The sequence below is a fragment of the Rhinatrema bivittatum genome, chromosome 8, assembly GCF_901001135.1.
Source record: "Rhinatrema bivittatum chromosome 8, aRhiBiv1.1, whole genome shotgun sequence".
NCBI lineage: Eukaryota > Metazoa > Chordata > Amphibia > Gymnophiona > Rhinatrematidae > Rhinatrema > Rhinatrema bivittatum.
Genome location: NC_042622.1, coordinates 73,964,505 through 73,981,401, shown reverse-complemented (window position 1 = coordinate 73,981,401; position 16,897 = coordinate 73,964,505). Strand labels below are relative to the sequence as shown.

Genomic DNA, 16,897 nt, shown 5'->3' with positions numbered 1-16,897 from the left:
GGCACTCAAGGATTCTAAGATCATAACTAAAAAAAATAGTGAATTCTTTGGTTTTCACTGCAGAGGATGCTGGGGGAGTTACTCATACCAGAACTATCCTTTCTAGGTAATGATTCAGAGGAATGGAAACAAATCAAGGTGAGTCAGGACAAGCAGCTACAGCAAACTGACAACTAAACAGTTTCAAATGACCTGGACCTGATGGTATTCATCCCAGAGTTCTAAAGGAACGCAAATACAAAACAGCAGACCTGATACTAATAATTTGTAACCTGCCATTCAAATCTGTCTCTGTATATGAGAATTAGGGGAGTAGCCAATGTCACGCCAATTTTCAAAAAATGCTTCAGGGTGATCCAATTAACTACAGACCGGTGAGCCTGACATTAGTGATGGGTAAAATGATGGCAGCTATTATTAAAAATAAAATTATTGATCATATGGATAAACATGGCTTAAATGGGGAACACACAAAACACCCACAAACACCAAATGTGTATTCCAGTTACCTTGTTTGTAACCAACGAATCCCAATGTATGATTAAACTGGTATCTACTTCATGCGTATATTATTAAGCCATCAAACTTCAAACTTCAAAATACAAATCCGGATTGACAGAATGCTGGGCTTGATGGACCATTGGTCTGATCCTGCATGGCACAACGTCTTCCGTTCATCTCGTCTTCCCACGGGTAATGTTTTCATGGAAAGTGACGCAATGCAACAGACATGCTATTTTCCTCCCCCCCCAAGGAATGCCTGTTCTCACACTGGCTAAAAGAACGTGCACTGTGGCGCACTGCAAGGACCTCGGGCCTTACTCAGGGAAGACCACTTTCATATGGACAATTAACATGGGAATAACAGTTTTTGCCCAAGTCAGTCACATTAAATACTATCCTCCCCAGGGTTGATTTACCCATTTTGTACTGGAGTGGAGGCTGAGGCAAATTGCCACTCTCTCCTGGAAGAGGCAAATTTTTATGCAAATGAGTATAAAACAAAGGAAACCATACCCCCTGCTCCAAGATGAGGAATGCATTAATTGCTTCATTTCCCTAGGCCTGAGTCTCCATATCCCTTTATCAGTGCACAAAGATGTTCAACTGATGTCAGCAAAAATCTCAAACTGGGTGGGCAAAGCACATCGAGCAGGCATGGACCATGATGTCCGAGCAATTGAAGGGCAAGAAGCAAAAATACCTGGCCAAGCTCCAATGCTCTCACTGCCTCATTCTGCACAGTCACTGAAATGCTTCTTCGCCATACTCCCATGGCAATGAATAGCGTGTCACCAGTGGATGCATCCTTACTTTCCCTGGGGATGGGTGCAGGAAAGGAAGCGATGCCCCCTATTGCTTGTATGATGTCTTTTTTCCCTGCTTTGTACCTATTGTTTTCTGTGCTATGAGTGACATGTGGAGTAACCATCTTTTTTTTTTTCTGTCTTTCCATGTCATCTGGACCTGCTACTGCTGCACCTCTGGGAGTGGCCCCTGTGGAGAGCCAAGATCATACTTACAAGCACCCGTTCACATTCCCAACAAATCCCCAAGGGACAGAGGCAACAAGCTCAGATTGTTTTAATTTTAGTTTACTTTGGTGTGCGTTGTAGATTTAGTTAGGTCCAGTAGCTACGTGCAGGTGCATGCGTGTCCTGTGCGAGCGTAGAGGTGTCAGGACCCCCAGCTGCAAACTGGGCAGCCAAGGAATGAGGCCCTGTTCAGACGAGGATCCTGATGGCAGGGCAGGGTGCTGGCACTGCGCACTTATGAACAGGAGAAAGTGCCGAGGGCAGGGATAGTGACCGCCAATTTGAAAAGAGGCCGTGATGTGCTTTGGCAGGACTATCTCTTTCAAAATGGCAGGAAATGGAACCACGAAAGGATCTTCTTCAGCTTTTTCTGAAGCCTGTTTTGGGCTTGAATTCTGTTATCATGGGATAGGGTAAAAGAAGTACCCAAATATCTGCTTCCTATTGTTTTCCATGGGAGGGGAAAAAAAATGTCATGTTTGTTCCCACAGAAGACAATGGAAGACATTTGCCTGGGAGGAAGGCCACTGAGAATTACTTCTGCCTTGAGTGGTTGTAAATTTATGTAAGAATAAGGTCTGCCCCCCTGCTCACTTTGACCTCCAACCCTGCTAGAGTGAAATGTGTGTGTGTGTGTGTGTGTGTACACACTTTTATTGTGCTTCTCCCTGCTCCCACACACTGTCTGCTTTTTAGCACTCACCCCCATGTGTATGTTTTGGGGGGGCAGGGGTAGTGTACATGAATCGGTGGGGGCACTCTCTCTGCCTCTCCTCAACCCTGTGTTGGAGGGGTGCGTGTGTGTGTGTGTGTTGTGTGTGTGTACACTCTTTTATTGTGCTTCTCCCTGCCCCCACATACTGTCTGCTTTTTAGCACTCACCCCCATGTGTATGTTTTGGGGGGGGGGTAGTGTACATGAATTGGTGGGGGCACTCTCTCTGCCTCTCCTCAACCCTGTGTTGGGGTGTGTGTGTGTGTGTGTGTGTGTGTGCACGTACATGCAATCTCTTCTCTTTGTCCCCCTCCCCACCTCATACAGTCTATATTGTAGCCCTTCAGTCGGCTGCTGTGTCTGGGAGGTTGGGGCAGGGGCACTCTCTTCCCCTGTCTGAGCATGTGTGTACCCTCTTGTCTCCTTCTTGCCCCTGTCTCCCTTTCCACTTTGTAGCCCTCCCCTCCTCCAACATGTGTTTGGGTGGGGGCATTCTTTCCCCCTCACACTCTGCTTTATTCCTCTCTACTCACACCCATGTGTCTATGTGGAGGGGAGAAGTGAGATATGGAAGTGGGTATTTAAGGAGTGGAGGAGAGAGTAACACACACACCTCATTCTTTCCCTTATCCCTCTGATCTACACCCCCACTCCCCCCCCCAACACACACCTCATTCTCTCCCTTATCCCACTTATCTACACCCCCACTCACACACACATACAATCTCTATTTAGTAGCCCTCTCCTCCAGTGTGTGTGCATGTGCGTAGGGGAGTATGTGGATGGGGACACTCCTCCCTCACACTCTCCCTTCCCGGAGGGCTAGGGGTTTCTGTGTAGGGAAGGGAGCACACTTTCCCCCTCTCTTCATCCCTGTGTTTGTGTGTTTCGAAGGAGGGGTTGAAGATGTTGGTATTGGTTGGTAAGTGGGTGTTGGGTGGGGGTGTGTGTGGTGGGGGTGAGGTGCTGGGAGGAAGATGTGGGGCGTGTGTGTGTGTACATACACATTTTCTTCCCCTTCCTCCCCCGCCCCTCCCCCCTCCCTCCCTATCAGGGACATGTGAGGGTGTGTGAATTTCTGGGAAGGATGGGGGTAAGGGTGTATGAATGGATGGGGGCATCCCTTCCCCCTTTACACTCTCCATTTCATCCCCCTCCACTCCTGAGGGGCACTTTTTCCTCCTTGCATGCGTCACTTTGTTCCACTCTCATGGATTCATTTATTTTGGGTCACTTGCTTAGACTTAGGTCCCCGATTTAATCACAGGCCTAAACAAAAAATTCAGAACTGTAGTTTGGCTCCAGGACTGGTAAAAGCAAACCTTTTTTTTTTTCCCCAGAGTTAAGAACTAGTGGCTAAAATATTAGGCTCCAAAGAGATAAGCTCAGAAGAAACATCAGAAAATATTTCTTTGCATAAAGGGTGGTGGATGCATGGAACGACTCCCCAGTGGGGCCAAACAGAGGCAAAAACAACAGTAGTTCAATAAAGTACAGGACAATACAGAGGATCATTAATTGCAACAAAGTGAGAGGAAAGTCAGAGATTAACTGGGGTCTATGGCACGGTAACACCAGCAAGTAAGCTGAGCAGACTAGATGGGGCCCTATCTGCTATTATAGTCTATGCTTCTGTGTTTTTCTAGTGGTGAAGAGCGTCAATAAGTCGCACATGTGTAAACTCTATCAGCAAAGATATTAAACAGTATCTCCAAATGTTCAGAAATTTTATGGTTGAACGTTGGCAACTCTAGGATAGCCAAGGGCAAGTCCCAAAAGAGCCCCCACACAATTGCAAAGTCCACGATGCACCAGCTCTCCAAGGGAAAGGACAAACACATACTTTCCTTGTGAAAATCGCTAAGGCAAAAAGTGCCCGCACAGATCTGTGCTCGATTTTTCTGCAGGTACATTTTTCTTCCAAATAACCTGCACTATTTTGAAAAGACAAAAACTGCATGCACCGTTGCAGTCCGCACATTTTCCCTGCCTTGCAGCCCAACTACGTCTTCCATAAGTAAACACGTATGCGTCGTCGATCCCCATGCACACGTTTACCAACGGAAAGGGTGGGTAAGTTTTCGACAGCCAGTTTACACATATAACTGGCTATTTACCCACGTAAACGGCTTCTGAAAACTGCCTTCAGGGATGGTAATTTCCAACGCTGTTTCCTCGGGTTAGAGAGAAATGGGCTTATGCCCATCCGATACGTGGGTAGCCTGTATGTGGGTGAAGAGGCGTTCTTGTGGGCGGGGGCTGGGAGTTACGCACACACTTTTACATTTTCAAAAGCATTTGTGCATTTTTCCCCAAAACATTACCTGCACAAATTAGCAGGCAGATTTTCTGGCATAATTTTCAAAATGAAAGTACACATGCATTTTCCCTTTGAAAATTAGCGTACAGTCTGCAGGGAAGGAGCACCCCCAGACTTTACTCTTGTGCAGCCATAGAGTAGAGTACTACGGCCAGGCAGCATGGATAAGTCAAGATTTCGGAGGAAATGTCTAGTAAGTATCACGTAAAGCAAGTCCACAAGCGTATACCTTTCTAAATACGGAGCACAGGGCTGGACAGTATGCAGACAGTATGCACGTTGTGCTCTCTTTTTGAGATGTGCTGTGCACACTAGGCAGAAGCACTGCATCACTTCCAGTGCAAGGAGTTACTGAGTAATTCAGCAGGAGAGCTGCAGGCAGCAGAAAGAGGCACCTTCTCTGGGAGTGAAGGAGAGAGTCGAGGAGGCAGCGGAAGTGCACCATTCCTCACTTCCCCCTAGTCTCTGGCACTGAACCTTACAGCAGTGGTTCTCAATCCAGGCATCAGGACACACCCATCAGGACACACCCAGCCACTTAGGTATTCAGGACAATGAAAATGCTCGTGATAGATCTGCACACAGTAGAGTCAATACATGCAAATCTATCTCATGCATATTCATTGTGGATATCCTAACAACCAGAGTGGCTAGGGTGTTACAAGGTCTGGGCTGAGAACCACTGTCTGACAGGATACCTTCTCCAGGAAACAGTCTGTCATAGTGTCTGCTCTCTCCCTTCCCCTAACCTGACTTATTTCTCATGATTTGAATTTCACCTCTAGCTCAAAGAGGATTCTTGCACATTTCAATGATAACACTGCAGAAGCACACAGCCACCTCTGGGCTGGTTATCATAGAATCCTCTTCTGCCTAAGAACAGGGCCTGAGAGATAACAAGGGAAGCTAGAAAACTATGGATGAAATGTGCCAAGCATGTAGTCCTAGTCTGCAGAAACAGCATTGAGCAGATCCGACTGAACGTTCTTACTATTAAACCAGTTAACAGTAATTAAACGGAGGCACAGGGAAGAATTATCATTCAGGGATGGGCCATGCTTCCGCTGCCTGAGTCAATCCTCCTCTGGAACTGGACAGTACTCCCCTTGCCTTATGGAGAAAATTAGTGGCAGAGCCGGGACTGGAACTCAAGAGTTCCCAACTCCTACTCCACAAATGTAATTACCGGTCCTTTTCACACCACAAGGGTGCGCATTTTTTAAATGGGACTCCAGCCCACACCTCTTAGGTGCAAGATCTGTGATTACTGAAAAGTATTTTTAGATAAGGAGAAAACACAAAGAAAAATAAGGTAAAAAAAAAAAAAGCAGGGTCGAACTTACTGTTCTCATCATGGACCTGGTCCAGGTGTCGATAGATGTATCCTTCCAGGTACGACTGGAACTTGGGCGATGGGGAAAAGAAAGCAAGGCTGATGGCCATGAGTTCCCAGCCCAAGGCCAGGCTTCGGTAGCCCATGTTATCTGTCGTCTGTCTGACCAGCTGTATGTAGAGCTCATCCCGCAGGCCCTGGACACTCCAGCACTTGGTAACCGTAACCAGTGCCACGTGATTTCTGTCAGTACGGGCCTGCCGGTCACCCATGTACATCTGTACCAGCTTGAACATCTCGCAGGCTTCCTTCTTGACCATGTGGTTGCTGGTGATAAGCATGGGCTTCTTGATGGAGCCACCATTCCAGGAGAGCATGTTGGCTATGGAGATGCGCCTGCGGAAGATGCCCTGTGTGTGCATGTTCAGGTTCTTGGAAGCCCAGTCCACCATGCTGTTTTCAGACAGGGGTTTCCGGATCGTAGTGTAGGTAAACGTGTACACGGGTACGCCGGGCTGCTGGAGCGTCTCAGTTTTGGAATTGGTTTCCAGTGTTCCACTCTGTAAGGGAAAACACCATACATTACGGAAGATCAAAACCATTCTGCTTGACTACAGTACCTCATCTTGGAGTGGGGATTCCCAAACTTGTCCTGGCAACCCCAGAGCCTGTTGCATTTTCAGGATATCCACAGTGAATATGCAGGACATAAAACTGCATATATATATATATATATATATATATATATATATAAATATCTTATGAGTATTCATTGTGGATATTTTGAAAGCCCAACTGGCTGTGGAGTCACTAGGCAGGTTTGGAAGGCCCTACCTTAGAGAAACACTCAGGTGTTTTACAGGATTACAGCTACGTCTTCCATGACATGAAACACAAACAGAATATGTCCACAAATAAAGACAGCTAGAAACATCTTGTCAACCCGTGTTCTCTATTAGCTGACCCTACCTGATTTTCAGCTGTATCCTTGCTGCCCCATCCCTAAGGATGATTTGAATTCTGGTACCTTTTTGCCTCCATCACATTCATTGGGATGCTGTTCCAGGCATCCACCAACTTTTCTGTGAAATGTTAACAGAGCCCTTATGGATTCTACATAGTTTCTGCTACTTCTTGATTCGGGAATGCTCAGTCCTTAGGGCCTGTCTGACAGGCTGTACGTTCTGTAAATAACCAAAAGTCCCAGCAGAAACGCAGACACTCATGTGGCCGGGTCTGCCTGGCAAGGGACACAGGAGGCTAGAAATCTGGGCAAGAGCCACATTAGTATTGCTGGTTACTTAGAAAATTTACAGAGCCTTGTGGTTGGCCATGGGAACCAAGTCCAGATCTTGTGCACTCTTCTACTCAAGACAGTGCAGTACAAACGAGGAAGACAAAAGACAAACTGTCCTGGATAATGCTAAATCTCGAAGACGCGCACACTCTGTGCCTGGCAGCCAGGATGGTCTTTTTCTGTCGTCATTTGTGACTTTATAGCAGATCTAATACAAAAACACTCAACCTGTATATAAAATATCCAGTATTGCACAGCCCTTTGACCAGGTCACTGCTATTTCTTGGCATCAGCTGGGAGCAATGATCACTTGGGCACTGGGGAAAGTTTTCGTTCTGGGACCCCCAACACACACGCACACACACTCATAAAGCAGAACCAAAGGTCATCCGTGTACTTTAAGAGAAAAGGGGACTAGGGCGAGGGTGATGCCCAGGAAAAAAAACTACCCATGACACATCTTGCACATAAAATGCCCATATGGGGGGGAAAAAAGTCTACACCCCCCTCCTTCTTCCAACAGCCTTCTAAACAAAATGCTAGCCTGAGCCACAGCCAATGTGGAAGCTTCAAACTCCTTAGCTTTTCCCTTTAGACAGTCCTGTCATTGCCTCATCTGTTGCTAAAGGCTACTGTGATAATTAGCATCTGTCTCAGTTTATTTATGTATTATAATGTATTAACCATCTGCTGAAAGGGTTCTCTCAAAGCAGTATAAAGCAAGTTAAACTAACTATAGGTACACAGGGTACACCAGGCAGCGTCTCAAATTAGCTTTAAGCAAGCTCCGCACATATCAAATCCCTGACATTGATTGCGGTTATATAATTCACAGTGCGGGGAAACAAAATAATAAAAAAATACAAATAAGCTGTATAAACAAATGAGCAGACACACACATATAAATATAGATATACAGAGAGATATAGATATATATAGAGAGAGAGAGATAGATATATAGCCAATTGCCTTGTTACTGCTGGTCAAAAATAGATGATAGTGAATTACATGGCTAAATATATCCGATACCTACAAATATCCTTGACCCCTGCACACAGAGTTCATGTGCTTTGTGTATTTTAACCATACTGTTTTACTGAATATGCTATTAATTATTTTTAGTTATCTTCAAATTGATATGTATCATTCAGTGTGTGTTGCAAACCACTCTGGATTCTTTTCTGGAGGAAAGCAGCCTACAGATTGCATAGCAGAACAGAGTGTCAGTACAGCAACCTAGAAATGCTGACTTTCAGAGAGAGAATAGAGATACGGCACTATTTTCTACAAATCCATTCTGGGTCTCTGAGGAAAGCCATCCTATTTTTCTTCTTTATACAAATACACAATATTGTGAGAGTAGTTTTAAATAACTGGACACAGGGAGGGCAATTGCCAAAGGCTTTTAGAAGCGGCCCACCCTGTATGCAGTTTAAAGTATACACATACAGGGCACGTACTTGTACCTGCAATGTAGCAGAGGCAATCCTGGGACGTGGAGAAAAAAATGCATTGTTTTGCATTTTCAAAACTCTATATGTATTTTTGCTTGGAAAAAGTATCCATAGGTACGAATTTCTGCAGGAACTTTTCCCCTAGGGTAGATTTCAAAGGCGATGTATTCACATACTTTGCTTTCGAAAACTGTCACTGGAACAAAATCTTTTGAGCATAAGTACCCACAGACTTTTCATCTGCCTGCACGGCTTTGAAAATTGCCCCTAAATACCTGGACAGGGAATGCTGCCGTGCTGGCCGGACCATTTACTGTCAGCACCACTGTACACCACCCAGCCAGAAGCCTTGCGAGGCTAGGAATGTACAAGGACCTGAATGGAGACTGTGGGATCGGGTCCGTGCATCCACTGGTCCAGCAGAGAGGAGACAGAAGCACTTATGGGAGTCTACTGGGCTGCATCTGAACAGCAAGGAGGCGAGAAAGGCAGGTGCAGAATGCATGGGAGGAATATGGGGCAGAGATGGAACATGGGCTTGACATGATGGGGGGAACGGGACCCGGGACAGATGGCCTAGCAGGTAGAGGAGAATGGGAGGAGCCACACAGAAAGAATGATGGACTCTGCCAGATGCCAGTGAACCTCCCAATACTACACCTAGGCTCCTGCTTCCAGCAGCTTTTGGATGCCATTGGGATGGGCACCATCAGCTGCCCAGGCTTCCTGCAGGCCTTCAGCGAGATGGACCCCCACAGCTCCACCGACATGAGTGAAATCACATCAAATCAAATCAAAAAGTAAAAGACAGCGACCGTACACCTGACTGTCCTGAAAATCCTCACCTGTCTGATGCCCGCTGCTGGGCACACGCTGGACCAGCTGGCAGAGGGATTTGCCAGAAGCTTGGCTCTCTAGTGAACACAGTTGACTGCTCAGTTCCGATGCCCATGGAGCCCTGTGCAGCATGCTCGGTGAAACTCTAGAAGGCAGGGCAGCTGCAGAGCTCAGCTGATTTGAGCCCACGCTGTTCCCTCACTGTATGGGAGCTGCATGGGCTTGGGTTGGCATGGCAGCACCTTCACTATACCAGGGCCCCTTTCACTGCATGGGCCATGGTGCAACTGCACCGGCTCCACCCTCTCCTCCCAGATCCTCTGCCACCATTTAGTACTCAACCCCTGTCCAGAATCCCTGCTATTTCACAGCAAACAAGTTCTACAATTACATTTTACGATAAGTCAGTTTGACTTAAAGAAGATATCGAGTTTTAATGTTTTTTACCAACCATTCATTGTTGAATCATTACGTATTTCTAGACAGCATCCTACCCTCTTCTCTGTATATCCTATGCAAGCTTTCCAAAAAGACTTTTATGCTGACTCTTACTTAGCATGTAATCTTGTACTGTAGTTGAAGCTCTAAACTTATTCCAAAGGCTTAATAGTCAAGATATACAAAAGAAGGGAAAGTAGGCAGCTCACTTACGGGCCGATACAGTAAGAGGCGCAGGAGAGCCAGCGAGCGCCCACTCTCCCGAAGCACACCCAGGCCACTCTCCTGGGCACGCGATTCAGTAAAGAAACATATGCAAATTAGGGCCCGCTGTCAGTGGGTTTGACAGCAGACACTCAATTTTACCGGCATCGGTTCTCAAACCCACTGACAGCCACGGGTTCGGAAAACGGACGCCGGCAAAATTGAGCGTCCGTCTTCCAACCCGCAGGCCGCTGGCAGATTTTAAATTTTTTAAAATTTTATTTAAATTTTTTTTTTATTTTTGGGGCCTCCGACTTAATATTGCTATGATATTAAGTCGGAGAGTGTACAGAAAAGCATTTTTTGCTGCTTTTCTGTACACTTTCCTGGTGCTGGCCGAAATTAATTTCTGAAAGTATCCCACGCGATACTTTCTGTATCGCGTGGAAATAACTAATAGGCCCATCAACATGCATTTGCATGTTGTGGGCGCTATTAGTTTCGGAGGGGGGGGGTTGGTTGGCCACGCGTTTTCCACGCGCTATTACCCCTTACTGTATAAGGGGTAAAATAGCGCGTGGAAAACGCACAGCCAAATCGGGGATAACAGTGCGCTCAGCCTGAGCACACTTTACTGCATCGGCCCGTTAGTAAATTTATAAGAGACGAGACTATACCACTGATAATCAGCCTGGCCTGTAAAGCGTCATATGATAATTTAATCCATTGCAGAAAGGGATCCTGAAACCCATACTGCTCCAGTACCTAAAATACTCATGGCCACTGAACATTTCGGCATCAAGGCTTATAATTACACCTTTCTGCCTGCCCTTTTGAGAAGTCGAAAGGACTTTCACCACTCTGCATACATTTCGCACTCCATGTCATGAATGTATCCACACAGAACTTAGGGCACGGTCTGACAAAAGAAAGAAGAAGAAATCAGCAAATAGTCTATACGAGAATAACTATTCTGCGGCTTAGAAAAAACAGTGAAATCATATTCATAAAGGTGTAATACACGCCACACATCAAGCAAGGATGTTCTTTAATAAAAAGATAAATCATATTAATCCGGATGTAATAAAGCTTTCATACCTGTTCTTTTTTTCCTGGCCTGGCTGAGACCTCACAAATACATATGTCCTGTGCAACAACTCTCAACAAACCAACTGCAGATTTTTACTATTAATGTTTCTTTTTCATGATAATATATATATATTTTTTAACCATAATCTGGCTGTAGGAGGGCATGTATGACAGTAGGGAGATCTCTGTCATTGGTTAAAAACTGTGGGAGGGTATACAAGCAGCTGGGAGAACTCTGCCATTGGATAGAGATTGTGGGAGGTAGCACAGGCAGCTGGGAGAACTCTGCCATTGGTCAGAGATTGAGCAAGGAAACCCAGGCCCCAGGCTGAACTCTGCCGTTAGTTAGAGGCTATGGGAGGAGCACATACAGCTGGAAGAGCTCTGCCATTGGACAGAGATTGTGGGAGGACACACAGGCAGCTGGGAGAACTCTTCGATTGGTTATAGGCTGTAGAGGGAAGCACAAGTATTTAGGAGAGCTCTTCTATTAAGCATATCCCAGCATCAGATACAGGAGGAGGCAGAACTCAAACTCACCAAAATATCTGGTATATTTTGCACAAAGCAGAACTCAGAAACTTCTGTTGGGTTCTAAAGATGGCGTACAGAGTTCACGCATCCCTAATTACAATGTAACAAATGGAAGGTGAATATTCAAAGGCTTTAGTTACCCAGACAGAAGTCAAGATTTCAAAATTCCCCCCCTCCCCTCCTCCGCCTCACTCCCTGGTTAAATTTTGTGCGGGTAATGAGTTACCCGCACAAAATTTAACTGAGTAAAAAAAGTGTTGGGTTGAGGGTGCTCCGGAGTGGGACCAAACTTTAGCCAGTGAGTGCTGCCAGTATTCGTTAACTGGGTAAGTCTGGTCAGAAAAATATTTGTCCTAAAGATAATTGGGTATATTCCCTGGAACATTCATCCAAGTATACCTGACTAACTTTCCAGATCATCAGCCAGCTAAATATCAACTTCTGATTGATCTGAGGAAAACAAACTTTCAATACTCGCTAAAAAGCAAAACTCAAACAGAAAAATATATATATATAAAAAAAAATACAGGAGGTGCAGACAATGAAATAGCCAGCATGGGACAGAAATAAGGAGCTTTAGAATTATATTTAAGTTGCCAATTTCTATCTAATGACAGACATCCTAATTATACCTGGACTAGCATTGTGGGTGCCGGTACCTCCCAGACGATGCTTTGTCTGCATTTTCTGTCCTGGACCAAGAAAGTGCTCTGTAATTTAGCAGTCAGCTGTGGGGCATCTCTGGTATGCAAGCCTGGCAATTTGGACTTTTCTCTGAAGTTCAAATTGAAAATTACTTGTTTTCAGGTTTAATATCAGACATTAAAATGTCTCACGTTTTGAAAAGGGTCATTAAAAACCAAGTTTCTAAAGCTGACTTGCGAGGACATCGGAGATGAGCTTCCTCCATTGCTTTGGAAGGAGCTCTGCAAATTAATTGGGTTAGGACTGGAGTATTCGCCTGGCCAACTGAGAGAATCTATCCCTTTGACTCACTGCGCAGGCCCATCTGAATGAAAAGTGAGCCTTCTAGTTTGTGACTAGTGTAATATGAGGGCAATTTTCAAGGTCATTTACCTGGCTAAACCGTGTCTTCAAACATTTAGCCAGACTGATGGTGGCGTTCCCAGGTCTATGCTTTGGGTGGGTTCCACAAACAGCGCACACAGATTGGCATTTCAATATCTACACGCATTCTTTTGTGGCAAAATTCTGCCCACACTAAAAGCAGGTGCAGACGTCTGAGCATTAACTTTCTATGCATGACCTTTCCCATTGAAATTTAGTGCAAAATCTGCAAATAAAAAGTACCCATGCTTTGCACCAAGGCAATGAATTTGAACATTGCTGCAATATTCCTGTCCAGATGAGGGAAGCATAGGCATGCTAAGGAAGGGGGGGGGGGGGTCCGCTCTGGGTGACAACAAGGAAGGAGGTGCCAGCAACTGGGCGACCAATCAACCTCTTGTCCTCACCCAGGAAAAAGTGGCCAGCAGGGAGCCCAAGCCCAGAGAAGAAGAAACATTCTAGCCAGGAGCAGCGGACCGGCAGGGAGCCAAAGAGAACAGGCCCAGAGCGGCACACCTGGGGAGGTGGTGGGCCGGCGGCTGCAGGAGAGGCCACGAGCCGCTGGCAGAGCCTAACCGGCTGGCAGCCCGTAGCCTCTCCTGCTGCTGTATAGCCCACCAATCTTCCTGCTTGGGAGGGAGGGAGCGGAAGCTGTATGTGGGCGGGCATGCATGCACATACGCCCGTGCACAGTTTCCGCTTCCTCTGCCCCCAAGCAGGAAGATCAGTGAGCCATACAACCCGAAGATAACAGGAGGTCAGCAGCAGCAGGAGAGGCCGTTGGCTGGTTAGGGTCCGCTGGCGGCCCACGGCTCTCTTGCTGCCAATCGGCCGATTTTCCTGCTTTGGAGGGGAGGGAGCGGAAGCTGTGCGTGGGCATGCACGCATGCATGCCCGCCAACACACAGCTTCTACTCCCTCCCCCATACAAGCAGGAAGATCGGTGGGCCGTACGACCCGAATATAGCAGGAGGTCCTCAGGCCCTGGTGGAGCTCTTCCCGCCACGGCCTGAAGACAACAGGAAACCATGATGTGTGTGAGCTTGTGTGAATGAGTGAGAGGCCTGCTTGTGTGTGCATGTCTGTGTGAGATCCTATCTGTGTGTGTTTGTGTCTGTGTGAGAGCCTATGTGGGTGGGTGTGTGTATGAGAGAGTTGTGGGTTTGTGGGTGTGTATGAGAGGATGCCTGTGTGTATATGAGACAGTGAGTGTACAGAAGAGTGAGTGAGTGTGTGTGTGTGTGTGAGAGAGAGAGAGGATGTCTGTTGTGTATGAGATGGTGAGTGTATAGAAGAGTGAGTGTGTGTGTGCCTATGTATATATATGCGAGGGTGCCTGTGTGAATGATTGAGAGGGTGCCTGTAAGCGTGTATGAGAGGATACCTAGGTGCGATGATGGGGTTGAGAGAGAGGAAGCATGTATGTGTGTGTGTGCCTGGGTTAGACAGGAATCATGTGTGAGATATACAGAGGAAGTGTGCATGTGTGAGAGAGAGACGGAGGCAATGAGTGTGTCTGTCACTTTCACACATACACATACTCAAGCTCTCTCTGTCTCTCAGCAAACATGTATGTGTGAGAAAGATAGAGGGAGCATATTTTGTTTGTGTCTGTGTGTGTGTGTGTGTACCCCCAGTTCACAACAATCTCAGGATGACAGGTACGGAGAGTGGGGGATTTTTAAATTCCTTATTAGTTTTAATTACTGGGTGTTTGATGCTTGTTGTTTTGAAATATTTTATCAATGTTTGGAAAAAATTTAAAAATCTGTACAGGAGCATCTAATTATTGAATATTATTCTATTCATCAGCTGTTTTGGAATGTATATTTTTTAGTATGGTTTTACTATTCTGATTGATTTATATTTCTTGATTGTATTGTTTTGAGGAATAGTGATTTTCTACTTTTCCATTGTTGCTCTGCATACAGAATCTGGCTTGCGGTTTCCAGTTCAGCTTTTGCCTGCATGTGTGCGTGAGACAGAGATAGAGGAAGCGTGTATGTGTGTGTTAGCGTGTGAGAGAGACACAGAGGAAACATGTAAGTGTGTAAGAGAGATGGAAAAAGCATGTTTGTGTGTGAGAGAGACACAGAGGAAGTGTGTGTATGCGAGAGGGGTACAGAGAAAGTGCGTGTGTGTGAGAGGGGTACAGAGAACGTGTGTGTGTGTGTATCTCTTACACACACACACACACCCTCTTGTCTCTCACCAAGCATGTATGTGTATGTATGAGAGAAAGGGAGCATATTGTATGTGTGTGTGTGTGTGTGTGTGTGTGTTTTGTGTGTGTGTGTTGTGTGTGTTTCAGGGCTGGCGGAAGCACTAGGCAAGCTAGGCCTGGGTCTAGGGCGCTGACAATTAGGGGGCGCCACCTCTGCTCGCAAGCCAATGAGGCAGGGTGAGGCAGCCACATCAGGGGCAGAATTTTCAAGCGGCAAAAAGTGCCCCTTTAAAATTCTGCCCAGCCCCCGCCTCACCCGGCCCCCTCCCCGACCCCCCCCCAGGAGGCCCAGGAGTGATCTGCCACTCCTGGGCCATCGGCTGCCACCAACTAAAATGGTGCCGGTGTCCTTTAGCCCCATCATGTGACAGGGGCTACCAGTGCCATTGGCCGGCCCCTGTCACATGGTAGGAGTAATTAAAATGGCACCAGCCAGAAGGTGCCTAGAGCGCCCAGTCCCCTTGCACCGGTCCTGGTTTGTATGCGCGCCTCCAATCTAAGCAATCTTAGGATGACAGATATGGAGAGTGGGAAATTTTTAAAATCATTATTAGTTTTAATTAATGGGTGTTATTTGATGTGTCTGCTGTTTTGAAATTTTTTTTTATGTTTAGGAAATTTTAAAATTATATATGGGGGGAGGGGGTGCCAAAGAAGTATCCACCCCAGGTGCCAAATACTTTAGGTACACCTCTGGAGGGAAGTACCCCAACAAAATCCACAGGATTGCTTGCGAGAACTGAAGAATTATGACTCACGGTAAAGGAAATATGTTAGAAATACACAGCAGGTGCAGTCAGTATCTGTCTCATTTAATAGATTTATTTATTTATTTATTTATTATTTTTATATGCCGACATTCATCTCAGTTGAGATATCACACCGGTTTACATTCAGGTACTGTAGGTATTTCTCTATCCCCAGAGGGCTTACAATCTAAGTTTTTGTACCTGATGGGGAAATAGCTGCATAAGATGGGGAAATAGCTGCATAAGGGCTGGGAGAACTCTCATTTCAGTTTTTCTGAAACCTCAATTCTTTAAAAAATATTGGCGAGGCAAGATTTCTCCTGGCTAAATCCATGTTGACTTTATCCCATTAAGCTATGTCTATCTATATGTTCAGTAATTTTGTTCTTTGGAATTGTTTCAACCATTTTTTCCCAGCACTGACATCAGGCTCACAAGTTTGTAGTTTCCTGGCTCACCTCTAGAACTCTTTTTTAAAAACCGAGGTTACATTGGCCACCTTCCAATCTTCAGGTAGCATAGCTGATTTTAATGATAGTTTACAGATTAATAACAGGTCTACAATTTCATTTTTCAGTTCTTTCAGCACTCTGGAATGCATTCCATCTGGTCCAGGTGATTTGCTACGCTTTAGTTTGTCAATTTGCCCTGTTACATCTTCTAGGTTTATTAAGAATCATCACCTTTAAATATCCCTTCTGGCATGAGTATCTGTCTTACATCCTCCTCAGTAAAAACTGAAGCAAAGAAAATCATTTAAGTTCTATACTGTGGCCTTGTCCCCTTTTAGAGCACTTTTACCCCATGATCATCTAATGTCCAACTGACTCCTTCGTAGGCATTTTGCTTCAAATGTAGCTGAAGACACGTTTCTTATGAATTTTTGCTTTTTCAGCAAGCTTCTTTTCGAACTCTGTCTTAGCCTTCCTTATCAAAACTTTGCATCTAACTTGCCAGTGCTTATGCTGTTTCCGGCCTTCTTCATTTGGATCCCTTTTCCATTTTTGAAAGATGCTCTTTTGGCTCGAATGGCCTCCTTTATCTCCCCTTTTATGTACGTGCTATTGTTAACTGCCTAGACCTTTGGCATTGGTGGCACAT

The 16,897-nt window shown here is 45.7% G+C and overlaps 1 protein-coding gene across 1 annotated transcript in view; it reads right to left on the bottom strand.

Annotated features, from left to right (window-relative positions):
• LOC115096919 (rho GTPase-activating protein 39-like) overlaps nt 1-16,897 on the bottom strand; it is a 156,078-nt gene that overhangs the window by 20,129 nt on the left and 119,052 nt on the right. Inside the window, exon 4 of the mRNA XM_029612210.1 lies at nt 5,913-6,462. Coding sequence (XP_029468070.1) covers nt 5,913-6,462 — 550 coding nt within the window. The remainder of the gene's footprint in view (nt 1-5,912; nt 6,463-16,897) is intronic.